The following is a 17,807-nucleotide window of genomic DNA, read 5'->3' on the forward strand; positions in this document are numbered from 1 at the left end:
AAGTATCTATATGGACTTCCTTCATTTAACCATAGCTCCTTGAGGGCATGAACTGGGTTGTATTCATCTTTGTAGTCACAGTGCCTGGAACATAACAGGTGATATTAAATATCGCTTGATATAAATTGACCTGATTGAAGAATTAAGGCTTCCTTGTTGCCAGTACTTTCACATTTCCTACTTGAAGAGAAGTGACCTTTTCCATGATAGCTGAGCTTTGAGCATTGACCAATCTCTAGATCCTCTAGAGACCTAACCTCCTTCTATCCATTGGCACCATCTCCAAGGGAATCCTGTACAGAAAGCCTTTCCTTGGGACAAAAGGACTAATGCAGTTCTCCTGCTGCCAGCGCTAGCTCTGGATTGGCTAAAATCTTTGTTAGCCTATTATACAAACCCCTGAGCTAATCACTTCTCTAGAAGAAGACCATAGAAGAATTTTAAAGTTAAGAATTTTAAAGCAGTCTCTTCCTTGAGTATGGAGGATTTCAGGGGTAAGAACTTTCTCTGAATAAGAGTCTCCCTTGCTCACTCCTGCACAATCTTCTCTCCATGACCAAATTTACAAGGCGCTTGAAGAGATTCTGTGCACAAAGTTCAGATCCAACACACAGTACATTTTTGCAGACCAGCCAACGGGGTTGGCTTTGGAAAATAGCTCTACTGACCCACAGTAACCTTTGTTCTTCAAGTGATTCCATCTTAAAAAAAGACATGTAAATTGGCTGACCTCAGAGTCAGTGAGGCTTAAGCTTGACTTTGACCTAATCTGAACTTCCTGGCACTTTGGCCAGAACAGCACCAGTCACACCCAAGTTTACAGCGTAAGATCACAATGCAAAGAAGGGAATCAAAAGCACTGGTCCAAGATCTTCCTAACTGCTACATTATGTTTGAGTTTCTATTCTCTCCTGATTTGTTAACAATTAACTTGCAAAGCTAACTGTGAAAAGACAGCTTCATGAACAGAGGTAATGAAGTCTAGAGACCTGTTATAAGAACTGTATAATCTTGCAGCATTTCCTTGAAAGAATCTTCAACTTAAGCCACTAGCTAGCTGTATTCCTTTCTGGCTTAGTGTAGGGTCACCAAACTGTAGAATAAGAATGATTTGCCAAACAAATTTTGCCTTTCTTTTTCTGGTGCTTCATTTAACTGGTTTATGCCTCAGAGTAAAGCTATTATAATGACATTATCCTTTAATGGGCAATGGTACAATGCTTTCCTGATGGCAATATCTAGAATTATGCAGTGTTTTAAAACCACCACGACTTCAGGGAATAGTCAGTAATTTTTCTATTACAAATATCCGAGTCATGTTCAAAATGAAAGAGTGTAATTCTTTTGGAGTTTTTTTTTTTTAACTTTTAATTCTTTCAATGAATTGTGGCTCCCTAAAGAAATAAGCATAGTTCATTAGCAGTGCTAATGAAAATATCATATTCAGTAAAACTTACCAGAATATCATTCCCTGAAGCAAAAAACTTTTCAGACGCTTTGTTTGCCAATTAACGAAAAACTCTGTGGTCTAGATTAGTAAATTGAACATAATTGGAGGGGGCAATCATCCTTAGACAAGTAATTATATAATTTTTTTTAAAAACAACTCTAACAATAATGTTATAGACCTTCAGGGGTACTAAGAGATTCTTTTTTAAATAAGAAAACTAGCAGGAAAAACATTATTAGTAGTAATTCTTTTTCTGCTATTACATTAATTGCTGAGGCTTTCTCTTCATTCATGTTTAACCAAGGAACTTTGAGACATTTGAAGTAAATAGTTTGCCTGCTACAGACCATAAACAATGACTCAAGATTGACTTTCCAACTCGCAAAGCTTCAGCTATGTGGTTTCCTTCTTAGACAAGTTTTGTCCTAGAGAAATAAAATTTACCTTTGTTCCTGGATCACTCTAGCATAATACATATTAACTGGACATAATGAGTGAAGCTTTTATTAACACAGCAGACGAAACAGTTATTCTGATATTATTTTTGCCCCTGTAAGGAACTTCTTCTTGCCATTGTGGAAATGAATGATGACTATCTGAACGAGAACAGTGGCTATTTATTCAGAGCTTGCTATAGCTTGGGAGTCAGCTATCATCACTTGTGTTTGGTCGGGACTCAAAGGCCGGCAAGGGAGGAGGAAAGCTTTCTAGTTGACATGGTAAAGTTGGAGGCAGGATAACTAAAAGCAGGACATTATATATGATTGATTTGGGAAGCATATCTGGTTTTCTCTGGTTATTCCCAAGTTAGAAGCAAAGGCAAAAAAAAAAAAAAAAGCTGGCAGCCATTGACCGAGTCCTCATCATTCTAGACCAATTGCTACAGAGACTGTTCTGGATCCCTTAGCTGGTTGCTGCAGAGATTGTAGATCAGAGATCTATTGTCATTTACAGTCTAGCCAATATTTGTCTATATATTCCATTTCTCGATATATATAGCAGTCAATTTCTTAAATTGCTTTCTCATTTCCATCCCCCTCAAAATCTCAAAATATAGTGGCATGCAAAATGATTTACCAAACCATTAAAATCCACTCTTAAAGTGTGTGAGTCAAAGAGGAGGGGCAAAGCTGGGAATGGAGAACAAATTTTACTTATAAATAAACGTGTTTCTAAACTATTTACAGTTTTATTTTTTTATCCATAAACAGATATTAGCTAAATTTAAAAATTGTATATTTGTTTTAAAATACACCCTTAAAGAAAGATAAAAACATAAACTAAGGCATACTAATAGTTTAATACTGGATGCTAATAAAGAGTGATTTTTTTTTTTTTTGGAGTTTTTTATGATGGGGATGGTGAGAAACGACATTCCCACTCTCAGAGGATCTTCTATTTGTTTTTAGGAATTTTAGAGACTCACATTCATATTAAATTGGAAAGGTTCTGAGAAGTAATTTTAAAATTGTCTACAAGCAGAACCACATTAAAACTTTCCTAGAAAAAACATCAGAGACCCTTAGAAAAGGAGATTCTGCACTCCCGTCATTCTTGTCATGTGATGACCACTTCCACCAGCTGTCTCCTTCTTCGGGAGTGATGGCTGCAGCAGCAGCAAAAACAACAGACGGCAGCAACAACTGGAGTTATCAAGATTCTTTCTTTACATCTACATTTAGCAATGGAATTCTTCTTAAGGATTCAATATGGCATGAAAGTAAATGAGTATCACCTACATTCTCTTTATACAAATTTAAAAATAATCTTTGTCTTTAATCAAAGTATTGTATACAAGTAGTTTTTAAAGGTCCAAAAGTGCTAAAAGTCTTACAGTAATGATAAAATGTAGTTCTTTGACCTCTTCTCCCCTCCCCACTGCTCCCGCTCTGGAGAGAAATCTTCAATTCTTTTAGCTGTTTCTTCTGGAATTTACTTCTATATTACTAAATAATATCGAGCAGGGGTCCCCAGCCTCTGGGACGTGGACTACTACTGGTCCGTGGTCTGTTAGGAACTGGGCCACACAGCAGGAGGTGAGTGGCAGCAAGCAAGAAGCTTCATCTGAATTTGTAGCCAGCGCTAGCATCACCGCCTCAGCTCCACTCAGATCATCAGGCATTAGATTCTCCTTGAAGCACTGGTGGTCCCTGGTGCCAAAAAGGTTGGGAACAGCTGATATAGAAGACTGATACTCCTGTTCAGCAGTTGATATAATCAATTGATTTTCTACTATGCTAGCTAAAACTTTTAGTTGCTGATTCTCATTCTCCTATTACAATTATCTCTCTCTTTTCTGGGTTCAATCAATTTCCATCACTATATTATGTTTTCATTATGGGGACTACAAAAATACTACACTTTTCAGCCAAGTAGTCTATAGTGGTTATCTTTTCTTTCTTACACAATTTATTTTCCTGGAGTTAATAATTAGATTTTTTTCATTTGTTTAGTTTTCTTTCAACATATTCTTAAGTTTTCCCACCCCCATCAGCAGCTCTGAAAAACTGTTCTTGGTACATTTTTCCAAGTAATCAAAACTATCAACTAGTTTATCAATTCCATATCTGTCTTAGATACATTGGTCCTGAAATCCTCCAACCTTTCAATCTATACGGCTTCCTCTCAAAGTCCAGCTACACAGCCCTAATCCTGAAGTTGTCTTAAACCAGAATCCTGGGAATTTCCTTCACCTATTCCATGTTGAATTCTGTTTCTTGGATTCCATATCTCCTTTTTTGGCTTACAGCCTTGTTTTTCCAAAGCACATCCACCTAGAAGCCTCCTTTTAGAAGATAAATTTTTTGAGACATTGAAAAAAAATTTTTTTTTTTAATTTTGCCCATATTGATAATCTAGTTAGACATAATCCTGAGGGGAAGTAATTTTTCCTTAGAATTTTAAATGCATTGTTCAACCGTCTTCTACCTTCCAATGTTATTGAGAATTCTGTTGACTTTCTGATTTTCAATTCTTTGTAGGCTATCCCATCCCATCCGCCTCAGAAGCATTTAGGATCTACATTGCTTTTTTAGTGTTCTAAAATATCACAATGATGTATTTTTTTTAATGGATCTTTTACATTCATTATTGCTGATGCTCAGTCAGCTTTTTTTTTTTTTTAATTCATAGTCTCTTTTGGTTCTGATAAATTTCTTGTATTATTCACTTGTTAACTTCCTCTCCTTTTGTTAATTTCTTATATTATTTACTTGTTAATTTCCTCTTCATCTCTCTTCTGGAATATCTATTATTTGATTTCCCTTATTTACCAAATCTCTCATTTTCCTATATTTTCTTTCTCATTGTTTGCTTTTTCTTTCCCTTCCTTTTGAAGAACTGTTTTCTTCCTTTTTGTTTATAGTCTTGGATTCAATATCTTCTCTGAGTATATTTATTATAATTTCTTGGTTTTTAAAATATTTCTTGCATTGACTCTGAATTCCTGTTTTCTTTGAGGTTTTTTTTCTTCCTGTCTGTCCATTTTTGGTCTTTCATAATGGAGGCATTCCCCAAATGTCTGGTGATCCTTGGTTGCCTCTTCCTGTTGAAAGCTGAGCTGATTGGAAGTTCTGTGTGCATGGGAGGGGCTTGTTGACCAGTCAACATTCTTGAAGAGTAATAACATCACTAACCTGACTATTTAAAAAACAGCTTTATTGATATATAATTCACACATCATACAATTCATCCATCTAAAGCATACAATTCAGTGCCTTTTAGTATATTCACAGAGTTGTGCCTCCATCACCACAATCAATTTAGAACATTTTTGTTAACCTGAAAAAAACAACACCACCACCTCACCCCTTAGTCTTCCAAAAACACCAACACCTCACCTCTCCATGCACCTCAGTTCTAGGCAACCACTAATCTACTTTATGTCTCTGTAGATTTGCCTATTCTGAACATTTCATGTAAATGGAAACATAATATGTTGTCCTTTGTAATAGGCTTCTTTCACTTAATACAAGTTTTTCAAAGATTGTGTGGTAGCATATATCGGTATCTCATTTCTTTTTATTGCTGAATAATAATTTGTTGTATTGATATTTCACATTTTATTAATCTATTCATCAATTCGTGGACTTTTAGGTTATTTTCACTTTGGGCTATTATGGATACTGCTGCTATGAACATTTGTGTACAAGTTTTTGTGCGGACATATGTTTTTAATCCTCTTGGGTGTATACATAGGAATAGAATTGTTGTGTTATATAATAGCTGTATGCTTAACCATTTGATAAACTGCCAGACTGTTTTCCAAAGTGGCTCTGCCATTTTACATTCCCATCAGCAATATATGAGGGTTCTCATTGTTCTACATCCTAGGTAGCACTTGTTATAATAATAAATATGTCTTAACAGATATGTCTTTTTGATTATAGCCATCCTAGTGGGTGTAAAGTTGTATCTCATTGTGGTTTTGATTTGCATTTTCTTGATGGGTTAGCCTGTTACTGTGAACCTTCTAACTGTGTTTCTACTGGTCTTTTTTCTCAGGCAGTTCAATTTTTCTGCCTAGAGGATATCTGCCCAGTTATAACTCCTGGATCTAGGAAGATGAAGGAGGCTGGTGAGGGAGAATTTCTGTGTTGAACGTGCATATTTTCCCTCATTCTTCTGTTTGAGTACCGTAACTCACCACCATCTTCCTCTGTGTTCCATGTCCCAAAATCTAAAGCCTCTCTTTTTTCCAGTAATAAAACTCCTGTCTTTTGGAAGAGTAGACAAAGGTAGTCGCCTATCTGAGTGCATGGAAACCTAGCATCTAATTGCTCCTTACACTTGTATTGGTATTTAAGTTCTCTTGTTTTCTGCTCCCACCCACCATATCTAGCTGTACCTCATCTTTAGTGGTATCTGGAACCTTTATTTCTTTAGCTCTTTTAGAGTTCTTCAAGACAAGTGTACCTGCTTTTGCTTTTTAGGTTTAAATTTTTAATTAAGAAATATATCAAATCTTCACAAAAGCACAGAGGTTAAATAGAACAGACAATCTTGTATTCACCATGCAGAATTAACATTTAACATCACACACACACACACACACACACACACACACACACACACACACATTTTTTACCCTACTTGGGGGTTTTTTGGTACCTTTTTTTTTTGTATTTTCTATTCTCCCAATTAAATATTTGCTCCTTCCTTATTCTTACCTAACTTTATTCATCTTCCTTAGCAATTGATAATTCCCACCCTTTTATCATTGTTTTCATAGTTTTTTTGTTGTCCTCTACCTGCTTTGGGCTCGGCTTTATTTATTCATATGGTTATTTGCGATTTCAAATAGTATTTGACTTGGAAATTTTTGCAAGGTTTTTAAATAGTATATTTGGAAATGTCCTCAACTGTAGCCCACTTTATTTGTAAAAGGTAGAGGATGTTTACATCACAAATAGTTAATTTCAGTTGGTAAAATTATCTTTTGGAGGATACTAATCTAATTTAAAAAAATTTAAATAGTAAGATTTAAATAATTATTTGCCTTTATCGTTCTTCTTGTGAGCTTAAAATAAAAGAGAATAATAAAGGAATTCGGATTATACAACATGAAGAACAGGAAAATTACAGCTCTAGAGAGTGTTATTTCCCCAAAATAAAAGATTGGCACAGAAAGCTTTTGGAAGACTGTGGCAGTTTTTTGTGCTAAAGGAGATTGGTCACTGGACTTAATCCACATTCAATTATGAAGACTCTTTTGCCTTTTTTTGCTTATCAGAATTCATTAGCCGAGCCACATCTCAGAAATGGAATACAAATGACTTCCTAAAATTCTAATAGCCTTTCTTCAAATTCCAATTAAGCTTCTAAGTTTATATTCTTCACCTATGAAAGGATAATTTGATCAAGGGGACCTATCCAGAGCCTTCTTTGAATAGACACTGGTAATCCTCTTGGCAGGGAGTGGGGTGGGGAGGCTGTCTCAGGTAAGGAGATTTGAGTATAATCCTAAGGATTTCAATATGAGATCCTAAGATTCTGTCAATATCCCAGGTTCTTTAAAAGAAGAAAGGCAAATTGGGTTAAACTTAGAAATGTATCTTTAGAAAAGATTATGAATCCTACTCCCTCTCCCCACCAAGAGGCATTCTGTTATCAGGAAAAAGTCCTTTGATTAACTGTGCTCTGATACTATCTGGGAGCTCTTCTGGAGCTTACTTCACATGTCTGTCTAATGAAATGATGGCACTAGATGGTGCCTGAGGGCCAGGTGAGATATTCCATATATCTGTGAAATGGCTCATTCATACTCAAAGGTATTTATCAAGGTAAGGGAAGCAGAGAAGGAAGCTACAGAGTTTTAAGGAAACTAAACACCTTTGCTTCAAAAAAAAAAAATTCATTTAGTCATAACATACATGTATAATTAGGGTGTGGAAATTTACCACTTTATGGTCAGAGGTGACATTCCTGTTTCCATCAAATTATCTCCACTGTTAAATGCATTCAAATATATAATGAATAGGTAACAGACTAGGCTATTGTGCATTACTTTATCAGAATTTTTCAGAATCTCTCTTCTTTTTCTCTTAGTATCTGACTCTGTCTCCATCTCTCTCTCCCCTCCCTCCTCTTCTCTCTCTCTCTCTCTCTCTCTCTCTCTCTCTCTCTCTCTACACACACACACACACACACACACACACACACACACACACACACGGAGTTTTGTTTTGTTTTTTGTTTGCTTTTTTAAATTTAGAAAGGAGTCAAGCAGAGAAAAGACAATGTAGTCTAATGGAAAAACAATGAACGAATTAATGTTCAGTCCATGCTCCATTACCAGCTTACCTGTGGTGTCCTAGACTGGGTTATGTTGTTCTTCCTCGGTGTCCTCTCCTGCCAAGTTGGAAATCATAACCAACAAATTTATCTCATATGCTCTTGAATACTATATCAAGGGATATTCCAGTATAAGAGTATATCAGTTTAAATGGGAGGCAGTTATTAGTCCTCCATCTACTTAGGAACCCATTACACCATAATATAAAAATATAAGGCTGGATCATCCATTAAAGAGAATGAGTTAGGTGTCAATTATCATGGAAATAGACAACTATCCACATTTTTAAAAGAATTGATTTCAATGTGTACCTTTTGTTCTGATAAGAATTATCTCTGTAGAAGAAAGTCAGTCCCAGTACCACTTAAACTGGGGAGGATGGATTCTTGATGTTGTTAACATGGTACCAATACTAAAGAAGGGACTGAAGTTTCAAGTGCTTAGAACTTTGGTTTCAGAGGTCACTTAGTCCAATCTTTTGTCCTGGGCATCTCTACTCCCTCTGACAAGGAAGCCTTGCTGGATTCTTTCAGCCTCTGCTTGATGGGAAACTCCCACCACCTTGGAGAAGCTCTTTGGAATTTCGAACAATTCTGACAAATCATATTAAAGAAAAACTTCCTGTTTCTCTGTAATTTTCATCCATTAGTTTTAGTCCTGCTCCCCAAATACCAGAATAAGGCTGTTGAAGAATGAAATCAAGCTCCCTGGAGCCATCTCCTTTTTCAAAGAAATGATCTTAGATTCTGCAATTTTTCCCCTTAGAGTAAGGTTCCATATTCCTTATTGTTCTGGTTACAGTTACTTCCTTCTTTCCAGATGGTTGTTTGTCTAGATCTCTCTTAAAGTATGCTGCCAGGTAATGCCCCTTGAGCAGTTTGTGGAGATCTGACCAACATAATCACTTCCGTCATTCTTGACATTATTCCTCTTCATGCAGCCTAAGCTGGCTGGCATAAGCATTTTTGACAGCATCGAGTCTTTTCCTTTTAGTGATTGCCTTGGCACAGGCAACTCACTGCCACTATGCTAGAGTGATAACAAATGACATGGTAGAGTCTGGCAGGACCTCGGCACCTTTACAGAAGATAGGCTGGGGCAATGGACGGGGATAATAGATGGGGAGAGGATAAAGACAGAGATGTGGAGCTATAGTTAGGGTGGTTAAAAAGGAAAGGTTTAGAACTGAGAGAAAATAAAGTTAAATTGGGGCTGAAAAAAATTGTTTTTAATTAGGATGTTGGAAAAGTAATCAGATCCTATAATGGATCTTACTCAGTGGCAGCTACCATCTGCATAAAGTAAGGAAGGCTTCAAGGAAATAAGTTGTTTGGAAAAATCCAGATGTCATTGCTTTATATGTTTTGATGATGTGGTATAGAACCTCCAAATGGCCCCTAATGATTCTTATCTCCTGGTATTCATATTCTTCAGGCTGACCTAAGTAACCAGTAATATATTGTGGAAATGATGGAGTGTTACTTCTGAGATTAAACCATGAAAGATGTGACTGCTGCCTTCTCTCTTAGATTACTGTTCTGGAGGATGTCAACCACCACGTCATGAAGACACTCAAGCAGTCCTACAGAAAGATCTTTCTGCTAATAGCAAGCATCAACCCACTAGCCATGTGAGTGAGCCATGTTGGAAGATCCTCCCTTAATTCCAGTTAAGTCTTCAGATAACTGCAGCCCTGATAGACTTCTTGACTGCAATCTTTTGAGACCCTGAGCAGAACCATCTAGCTAAGGTCCCCTGAATTCCTGACCCACAGAAACTGTGAGATAATGTTTATTGCTGTTTAAGTTCCTAAGCTACTAAGCTTTGAGGAATTTGTTATACAGCTATGAATAACTAATATAGATGAATAGAAAGGAGGAATAAGAAGTAAAGGGCCCTCATACTAAGCCTGGACTTGTCTTGGCCCCTAAGGATGGAACAAGTGCTAGCTTCATTTCTACTTTTAGACACTGCTGACAGCCCCATAGGGCTAGAGGATGACAAAAAGGGAGGCATCACGTCCTCTTGTCTCCTCTTCTCCCCACCGACCTACCACTCTTTGTTTTTTAGGGGAGGACTATGATGATATTGAGAACTCACACAAATTTTGTTTTTGGCTTTTCAGTGGCTCCTGGGGAAAGATGCACTGCCTTTATCCATTTTCTAGGCTATGGGTCCTTCAGAGCATGGCTTGGATCTTATTTATTTCTATCCCTATTGCCTAGCAAGTGAACATTTATGAACAATGAATGATATTAAGGGGTAAGGCAAAATCCCTTCCTCTTCCTGAATTCTGAAGATTCCATTCTTAGAATAGAATCACAGTTCATCATTGAAATCTTGATTAAAAAAATAATAATAGTAATAAGCATGCCATCAGCCATTTTCACTATTAAAAAAAAAACCCCTCGATTTCACTATTTAAAAAATTCCTTATTTAAGCTCCTTTCTTTAAAGGAGCTTCCCTTTGCTTTTTTTTTTATCCCATCTCTTCTATTAAATGTTGCTTCAACCGTTACTCAAGCTCCCAAGATGCTTAATCCAGGAGACCATAGAGATCTGCTGCCAATATGCCAACAACATATCACTATCCAGTTGCCCAAAAGTCACAGTGGAAAGAGCCCGGGAATGGAAATAGGAGGCCTAATTCTAGGCTGTTGTCACTGATTAGCCTATATGTCCCTGTGCAAGTTGCTTCCCCTCTCTAGACCTGTTTCTTTATCTTAAACTGAGAGAGTGGGTCTAGTGGATTCTCATAAGTTAGTTTCAAGGTGCAATCCCAAAGTGAGACCAGTGGTCAGCATACTCTGAATAACTGTTACGGTTACAGTACTAGGTTCCCTGGACTTCCCTTTTTATCCCAAGGATATGGCCTCAGTGAAAGGCCGACAGGTTTACTGCGAAGAGTCTTTCGGTTTTGAAAGACACGATCTCTGTGTTTCCAGTTTTGTCACTAACTCTGGTTGACCTTGGGCAGATTCTTCTCTCTGGGCCTCAGAGCAGGGAGGTCCCTGTTATCCAGAAGAGGCTCAAAGACCTAGGCAAGTGACTTAGCTTTCCGCGAGATTATTTCAATAACCTGGGTAGCGCAGCCCCTGAGCCGGGTCCTGCCTATCCCGCAGTTCTGCTCCGAGGTGCAGTCGAAACTTAAACCAGCTGTGGGAGCTAAGGGCGGCTTGTCTTCGGTGGAGGTGGCTACAGGTGAGTTCTTAAAGGGGCCGCCTGAGTTTCAGTAACACATGAGTTTGATGACTGGGCAGGTGACACAGGCAAGAGGGGATAAAAGAACGAAGGAGTGAAAGAAAGAACGAATTTTCTCTTCCCACCCTTAAGTGTATTCATGCTTGGTATTAATCGCTTAGACTTAAAAATCTTTTAGCAAGACCCTCAAACTCTTTTCAAGTAACCAATCTCCCTATTTTACATGCCCTTTAATTCAACATCCCCAAAACTTTTACTGAGGGGCGAATAACAACTTTTAAGAAATCGGTACAAAGTGGAAGACAGTGCAGAGATGGCATTCTCCCACCCAAACTCTCTCCCTTTCCCCCTTCCCAAGCACCGCCCCCTCCCGCCCCTTAACGTGGGTGGTGCAGTCAACTCCTCCCCAAGACCGCTTTTCTGGGTTGGGGACCAATTCCCAGGAGCGTCGGGTACTTTTTCCTGACGTGGGGTTGAAAACAGTTCGTATTTAGTGAGGTTAAAAGGTGTCTTGGAATCTGTGTTTTGGATCTGGTGTAGCTGAAGTCACGTCTTTCTTCAGACACTCCAACCCTTCCGGGCCTGGCGCGCTACTCGCTCAGAACCGCGGGACACACCGGCGGGCTAGGGCGAGGTAAAGGCGGGCTCATCCAGGGCCACCCCGGACCACCTGTAGAGTCCGTCAACTCCTTTGTCCCTAGAGCCCCTTCGGTGGCCTCCCCTTTGAGCGGCGAGGTTCACTCGGGATACTCCCCGGGTCCCCTTCGCCGTTCCCCAGCCCCCTCTTAGTCCTCCTCCCCCCTCCAACCCCAAGGTAGCAGCGCTGAGAGCCCGGGGCTCGGCGCGAGACGCCTCCTCACTTCCCATTGGCTGAGAGCTCCGGGAAAGCGGTCACGTGGGGCCGCAGCAGTCCAGCTCCAGGGCCGCCATCTTGGCGGAAAGTTTGGGGGGAGAGCGGTTGGGGGCGCGGAAAGAGGCGAGGTTCCGGGGGTGGGGCGGCTAGGAGGGGAGAGGGCGAGCGGGCTAGCGGGCCAAGGCGAGCGAGGAGGCGGCGGCGTCCGTGGAGAAGGAAGAGGCATCGGGGGTGCGGCCGCCGAGGGGAGCTCCTCCCCCGTTCCTTCACCCCCTCAGCTCGGCTCCTCGAGCCCCGGGCGGGGCGGGGGGACGTGGAGCGAAGCAGGGCGGGGGAACCGCCCGGAGTTGGTCCCCGACGCACCCCAGCTCCGAGCATACGCCGCTCGCTGGAACTTTGTGGTGGCGCCGCAGGTGTGGGGGCCCGCGGAGGTGTGCATGTGGGGCGTGAGGGCGTCGCGGAGAGCGGCCGCTGCCCTGTCCGGCCCCCGCTGGAGTAGCCCGGAGGAAGCAAGTGAGGAGAAAGGCAAGCGAGAGGAAGGGGCGCGGGCGGGGCGGGGTGATTTGCTTAGCTGGTCCTTCTCGGAGCGCTTTACAGCCGCTGATGGCTTAAGAGATAAGGGTCGGAGCGCCTCTTGACCCCCAAGTAATAGGTTGGGGGTATGCATGCTTATGCCAGGGAAGGGGTGGCCTCGCGTCTAGGCATTTAGTGCTTTTTGGAGAGGGGGCAGTTTTCGAGGAGAATTTGGAATCCAGCTTCGTTATGCTCTTAATTTGCAGAGGTGCCCACCTCTAGGTAAAAGCTTTCTAGTTTGACACTGCTGGGTTTGAGGATTCTTCCTCTCACTTGGGAAAACTTTACCAGGTGGGCTTTTCAAATTGGGCTGAGAGTTTTTCGATTTGAGATTTGGGGGAAAATGCAAGTTTAACCACGATTTCTGTTCTTTCGTTCTTTTTCCTTTCTGTTTTATGTTTTTAAAGGTGTGTGCCCTCTTCCTGATTCTGGAGAAAAATGCCGGTCCGGAAGCAAGGTGAGAATTTATTTCGGAATGCTCCTGTGGATGTCACTTGCCGTTCTGTGTGTCTGTTTACTCATTGCTGAGTTTTAAAAATGTGTAACTGGTGAGAGCACCGTCTTAGCCTTACTACTTAGGGAATCTAAACCTCACATCATTCAGAAGATGGAAACACCTATATGTCAAACTTTCTTCCTTGATGTCTCTCTCTAGTGAGGCAGTTAATTTTTCTCTCTGAAATGTCTTTGAAAACTCTGAATTGCTGTTTTAATATTTCACTTTATCATTCTGATTAAACACTGTTTTGTGAGCAAATGTGGGATACTAGCTAAGAGCTACTATTTTGAAACACTTAAGATTTGGATTATGATGACATCATAATCCCTGGCATAAATTGTAGATAATCTGCTTTTGCATATCAAATCAGCTAAAACTGTGTTACTAATACTTTGATCAAGTGATCTTTTATTGTGGTAGACTACCAGTACAGATTTATTAAAACTACTCACTTTCCTTCTTTTTCTACTGTGAAACGTTTAAATTTTTTGGGTCATTCTAGGGAATATGTGTGTACAAGTACATAGTAGCATCCATTGACCAGGAGGATTTTGAGAACTGTTTACATGTCTTACAGAATTATTTGCTGCATAGCTAGTGTGTAATACTTTCTTGTAAATATAAAATTTCAATCAGACTGTTTTTCTTCTCAGATACCCAGAGAGCATTGCACCTTTTGGAAGAATATCGCTCAAAACTAAGCCAAACTGAAGACAAACAGCTCAGAAGTTCCATAGAACGGGTTATTAACATATTTCAGAGCAACCTCTTTCAGGCTTTAATAGGTGGGAATTAAAACTTTATTTGTGATCATTATGTGTAATTTAGGCTTACTGCTCCTTTGAATTCATTTATTTTAAATTTAAGAGAGTGGTGTACTTGGTTCTCTATGAAATATTCGGTAACTTGAATATCCACTGAGTTTATATTTTGAATACTCTTTCAAAAAATATCTAAGAACCAAAACTTGCGGTATCTTTCAGTGGTCTTTGAAAACAGTGTTTCATATCTTAGCATTAACTAGTAAAAAAGGGAGTAGTTGTAAAAATGTTTCAGGACCCAAAAGGTAACAACTTAGTAACTGTTACTTTGTTTCTATATTTGACTTATATTTCTCAGAAGTCCCTGAAAATGTTTGAAGAGTTCTGCTATGTTTAAGAACATTTATTACCTTAATATAGATCTTTGTTTACATTTGGAGTCCAAATTTTAGACCTAGAAAATGGTCTTAGAGATAATTTTATCTAATCTTATTTTATAGACAAAATTGAAACAATTTTATTCTTAACTGTAACTGAAATTTGAGGTGGTGCATTGTTTCAAAGGAGAACTGGGCAAATGGTTGTGTCCTATTATATTAGCTGTAGAATGTGGGTGCTATGGAACAGTGGTTTTTAAGCCCCCCCCCTTTTTTTTGAAGTAGCTAGATTCTTTTTTAAAACAAAATCTCTTGTAAACAATCCCTAATGTATAAAAGAACATGATCTATCTCTGGCCCTCTCCTTCAGTGTGCCTTAAAGTGTGCAAACTACTGAACTAGAAAATTTGGCCCTTACAATTCTGAGAATGAAATTTTTTAAATTAGTCATTGATTAGATAACATATTAAAATAAGATGTATACTTTGCATTATAAAAATTTCCTCAGTAACTTCCAAGTAGATAGAGCCTTACATTTATATTGATAGAGTAACTTTTGATGTGATTTGAGGATTCCCTTATACTTAGTGTACCTTGTTGAATAAGTTATTGGTAAATTGATACTTTCTACTAAATTCGTTTTAGAATTGAAGATTTTAAAGACTACTCAATACACCTGAATAAAATTTTGCCTTATTATAAACTTTTAAAAAATGCAAGAATAGAGTACAGTATAATGCAATGTTATATACCTGACACCCATCTTCAAAAATTATCAGCATTTTGCCTTTTTTGTATAGACCGATGGACATTTTTGACATTTGAATTTCTAAGCTCTAATGCTTTAGGTCCAAATGGATGATCAAATTGGATTCTTCTGGGGGAAAAAAAGCAAAAAATGAAGGGAAAATTATTTTTAGTTATTTGGTTTTCTAAATAACATTAAACCTAGAAATGTTTCATATAGTAGGATCATTGTTTAGAGAAAAGTAGTATGACTTTTATGTCCTAGATGTAGACATAGATGGGTAGATAGATGCAGTCCTCCTTTGTGTGTAGTCTGCAATTTAAAATTAAATGGTTGGTGAAATAACCAAACAATCTATGCTTCTTAAATTGGAGGTAGATTTGCTATGTTTGGAAATGGTTTTTTGGTTTTTTTTTTTTTTACATATTCTGCCTTACTTGTTTTGAATGTATTCTAGTACATAATTGAATTCTGATGGAGTTAGTTTTTTCTAATTATTTTTATATTTGTGAATCTTCGTTGTCCTATGTAATTTCATTGGTTGTGAATTTACTTTGATATTAAATTTACTTATATTTTAATGTCTTATAGGATGTAGTATCAGATTTTGGTGTAAGGAAAGTAATAGATTTTGGGAATTTTGAAACAGATAAATTTAGTAGAGGTGGTAGTGTGTTTACATCCTGTAATTGAGTTGTTGACACTGCTAAATTAATAAATGCATTCTTTTGTGTTAGCTGAAATTGGGTTAATTTATTAGCCTTTATTACTTTTTTAAGTCTTTGAAAATTTTTAGGTAGATTTTCTCTTTCTTCTGCACCTGCACCATTGTTTTCGAAACAGTGTAGTTATGTCCTTTACGCCTGTAAATCACCCTAAACTAAACCAGAATTCATGGTTTTCATAGTATGTACTGAAAAATCCTGGATTAACTGTTTTCCTTTTAGTAGGTGGCACTATGTCCTCTGAGCTGGTACCTGTGGACCGTTGGCTTAAAGGAGACATGGGTTTTGACCACTTGAGTTTTTCAGAAATTATTTGGTGCTTAGGTTCTTGACTTCCTGAGTTTGGAAATCATTTATTTAGGCTATAGTGAATTATACAGTTACTTCTTTAGACTTGCAGTCTGTATCAATTACTGATTCTTTGAACTGACAGTTTGTATTGACTATTTCATGTACTTAAAGAAATTCGTGGGGGACTTGGAGTTTTGGTGTTAAAGAAATGTTGATTTTTTTCCGCCCCCCTCTCTCTGTAGTTGATATAGAGATTAGGTTTCAGGTACCTCGAGGAGGAGGAAGCATATATATATTGTAGTACATCAGTTCTAAGATACCAATTTTTAAGTATTTGAATATCTCTGAATTTAGGATGCATTGTATAACTGATGTATGTTGGCAGCAATTTTACATTCTTAGTGGCACATGAAACAATAGTGCATCTTCTAAGTTATATCTTGAATACCAGTATCCTCAGTTTAGTGAAACATGGCAATCATTGTTCTAGCTCTTATGCTTAGTAATATCCTTGAAGAATGGCTTAAAGATTTAAACATTACTGAAAGCAGAAAAGTTTTTATTTTGAGTTTCAACTGATAGATTCTTTCTTTAGAGCTTAGTATTTAAAGTTATATTTAAAAAAAGAATCCATGAGCTAAACATTTGTTTAAAGTTTATTCCCAAAACATGTGACTGTTTTTGTGTAAATGTGAGACAAAGTCTCCCTAATTTTAATCCCTGATTTCGGTGATAATGAATCGAAAACTTAATATATTTGATTTTGTATTCTTATTTTTATATTTTATTTAAAAATTTTGTGAGTAAAGTAGAGAGTATGGTTTGATTATAGTCAGAGTCCAGGTGTTAAAGTCCACAGTGGTTTGAGGTAATTTCTGATTCTTAGGTTTGTCTGGGATTCCAGAGAACCTTGGTAGTTCTCAGAGATTTCATGCCAGTCTAGACCCTTGGGGTTAGTTATGGGATCAGAGAACTCATCTGCTTTTCTCGTGCACAGGAGAAAAACATAGGCTCAATATCAGGCTGGCTTTAGAGACTTGAATTCAAGTTGAGTCTTGTAATTTGTATATTTTGTTTACAATATTTAGCAAGCTTATTTTAATGCAGTATTTTAGTTCTGCAGATATTTTAAAATGAAGATGGATTATGTAATAAGTGTCCATTTCCGAGATTTTTTTAGCTCCGAGTTACTTGTTGCTATTCTGTTAATAGTTTCACTAGCCCTTGTAAACAGGACTTTTAAGTTTGTTATACTTAGTTTCAAAGTATGACTCTTTTTTTTAAATTGTTAAACCATAAAATTTACCAACTTAACCATTTTTAAATGTATGGTTTAATAGTGTTAAGCTTATTCACATTATTGTGAAACGGTTCAGAACTTTTTGATCTTGCAAAACTAAAACACTGTGCCTATTAAACAACAATTCTCATCCTCCTCTTCCTCCTCCTCCTCCTCCCAGCCCCTGGTAAAATCACCATTCTACTTTCTGATTTTGACTACTATAAATACCTCGTATAAGGGGAATCATATAGTGT

General features: G+C 38.1%; 1 protein-coding gene across 11 annotated transcripts in view; it reads left to right on the top strand.

Moving 5' to 3' along the window:
- Positions 1-11,881: 11,881 nt before the first annotated feature.
- Positions 11,882-17,807, top strand: part of DLG1 (discs large MAGUK scaffold protein 1) — a 229,160-nt gene continuing 223,234 nt past the window's right edge. For 5 of the 11 annotated variants that reach the window (XM_039850648.1, XM_039850651.1, XM_039850653.1 and 2 more), the window contains exons 1-3: positions 11,882-12,078; positions 13,278-13,327; positions 14,023-14,154. In XM_039850648.1, the coding sequence (XP_039706582.1) occupies positions 13,309-13,327; positions 14,023-14,154 (151 nt within the window). In that variant the 5' untranslated portion in view covers positions 11,882-12,078; positions 13,278-13,308. Of the gene's footprint in view, positions 12,079-12,357; positions 12,823-13,277; positions 13,328-14,022; positions 14,155-17,807 lie in introns of those variants that run through there. The other 6 variants (XM_039850649.1, XM_039850652.1, XM_039850654.1 and 3 more) reach the window with 2 other exon arrangements.

This window comes from Pteropus medius, unplaced genomic scaffold (genome assembly GCF_902729225.1).
Source record: "Pteropus medius unplaced genomic scaffold, Ma_sr-lr_union100, whole genome shotgun sequence".
NCBI classification, from domain to species: Eukaryota; Metazoa; Chordata; class Mammalia; order Chiroptera; family Pteropodidae; genus Pteropus; species Pteropus medius.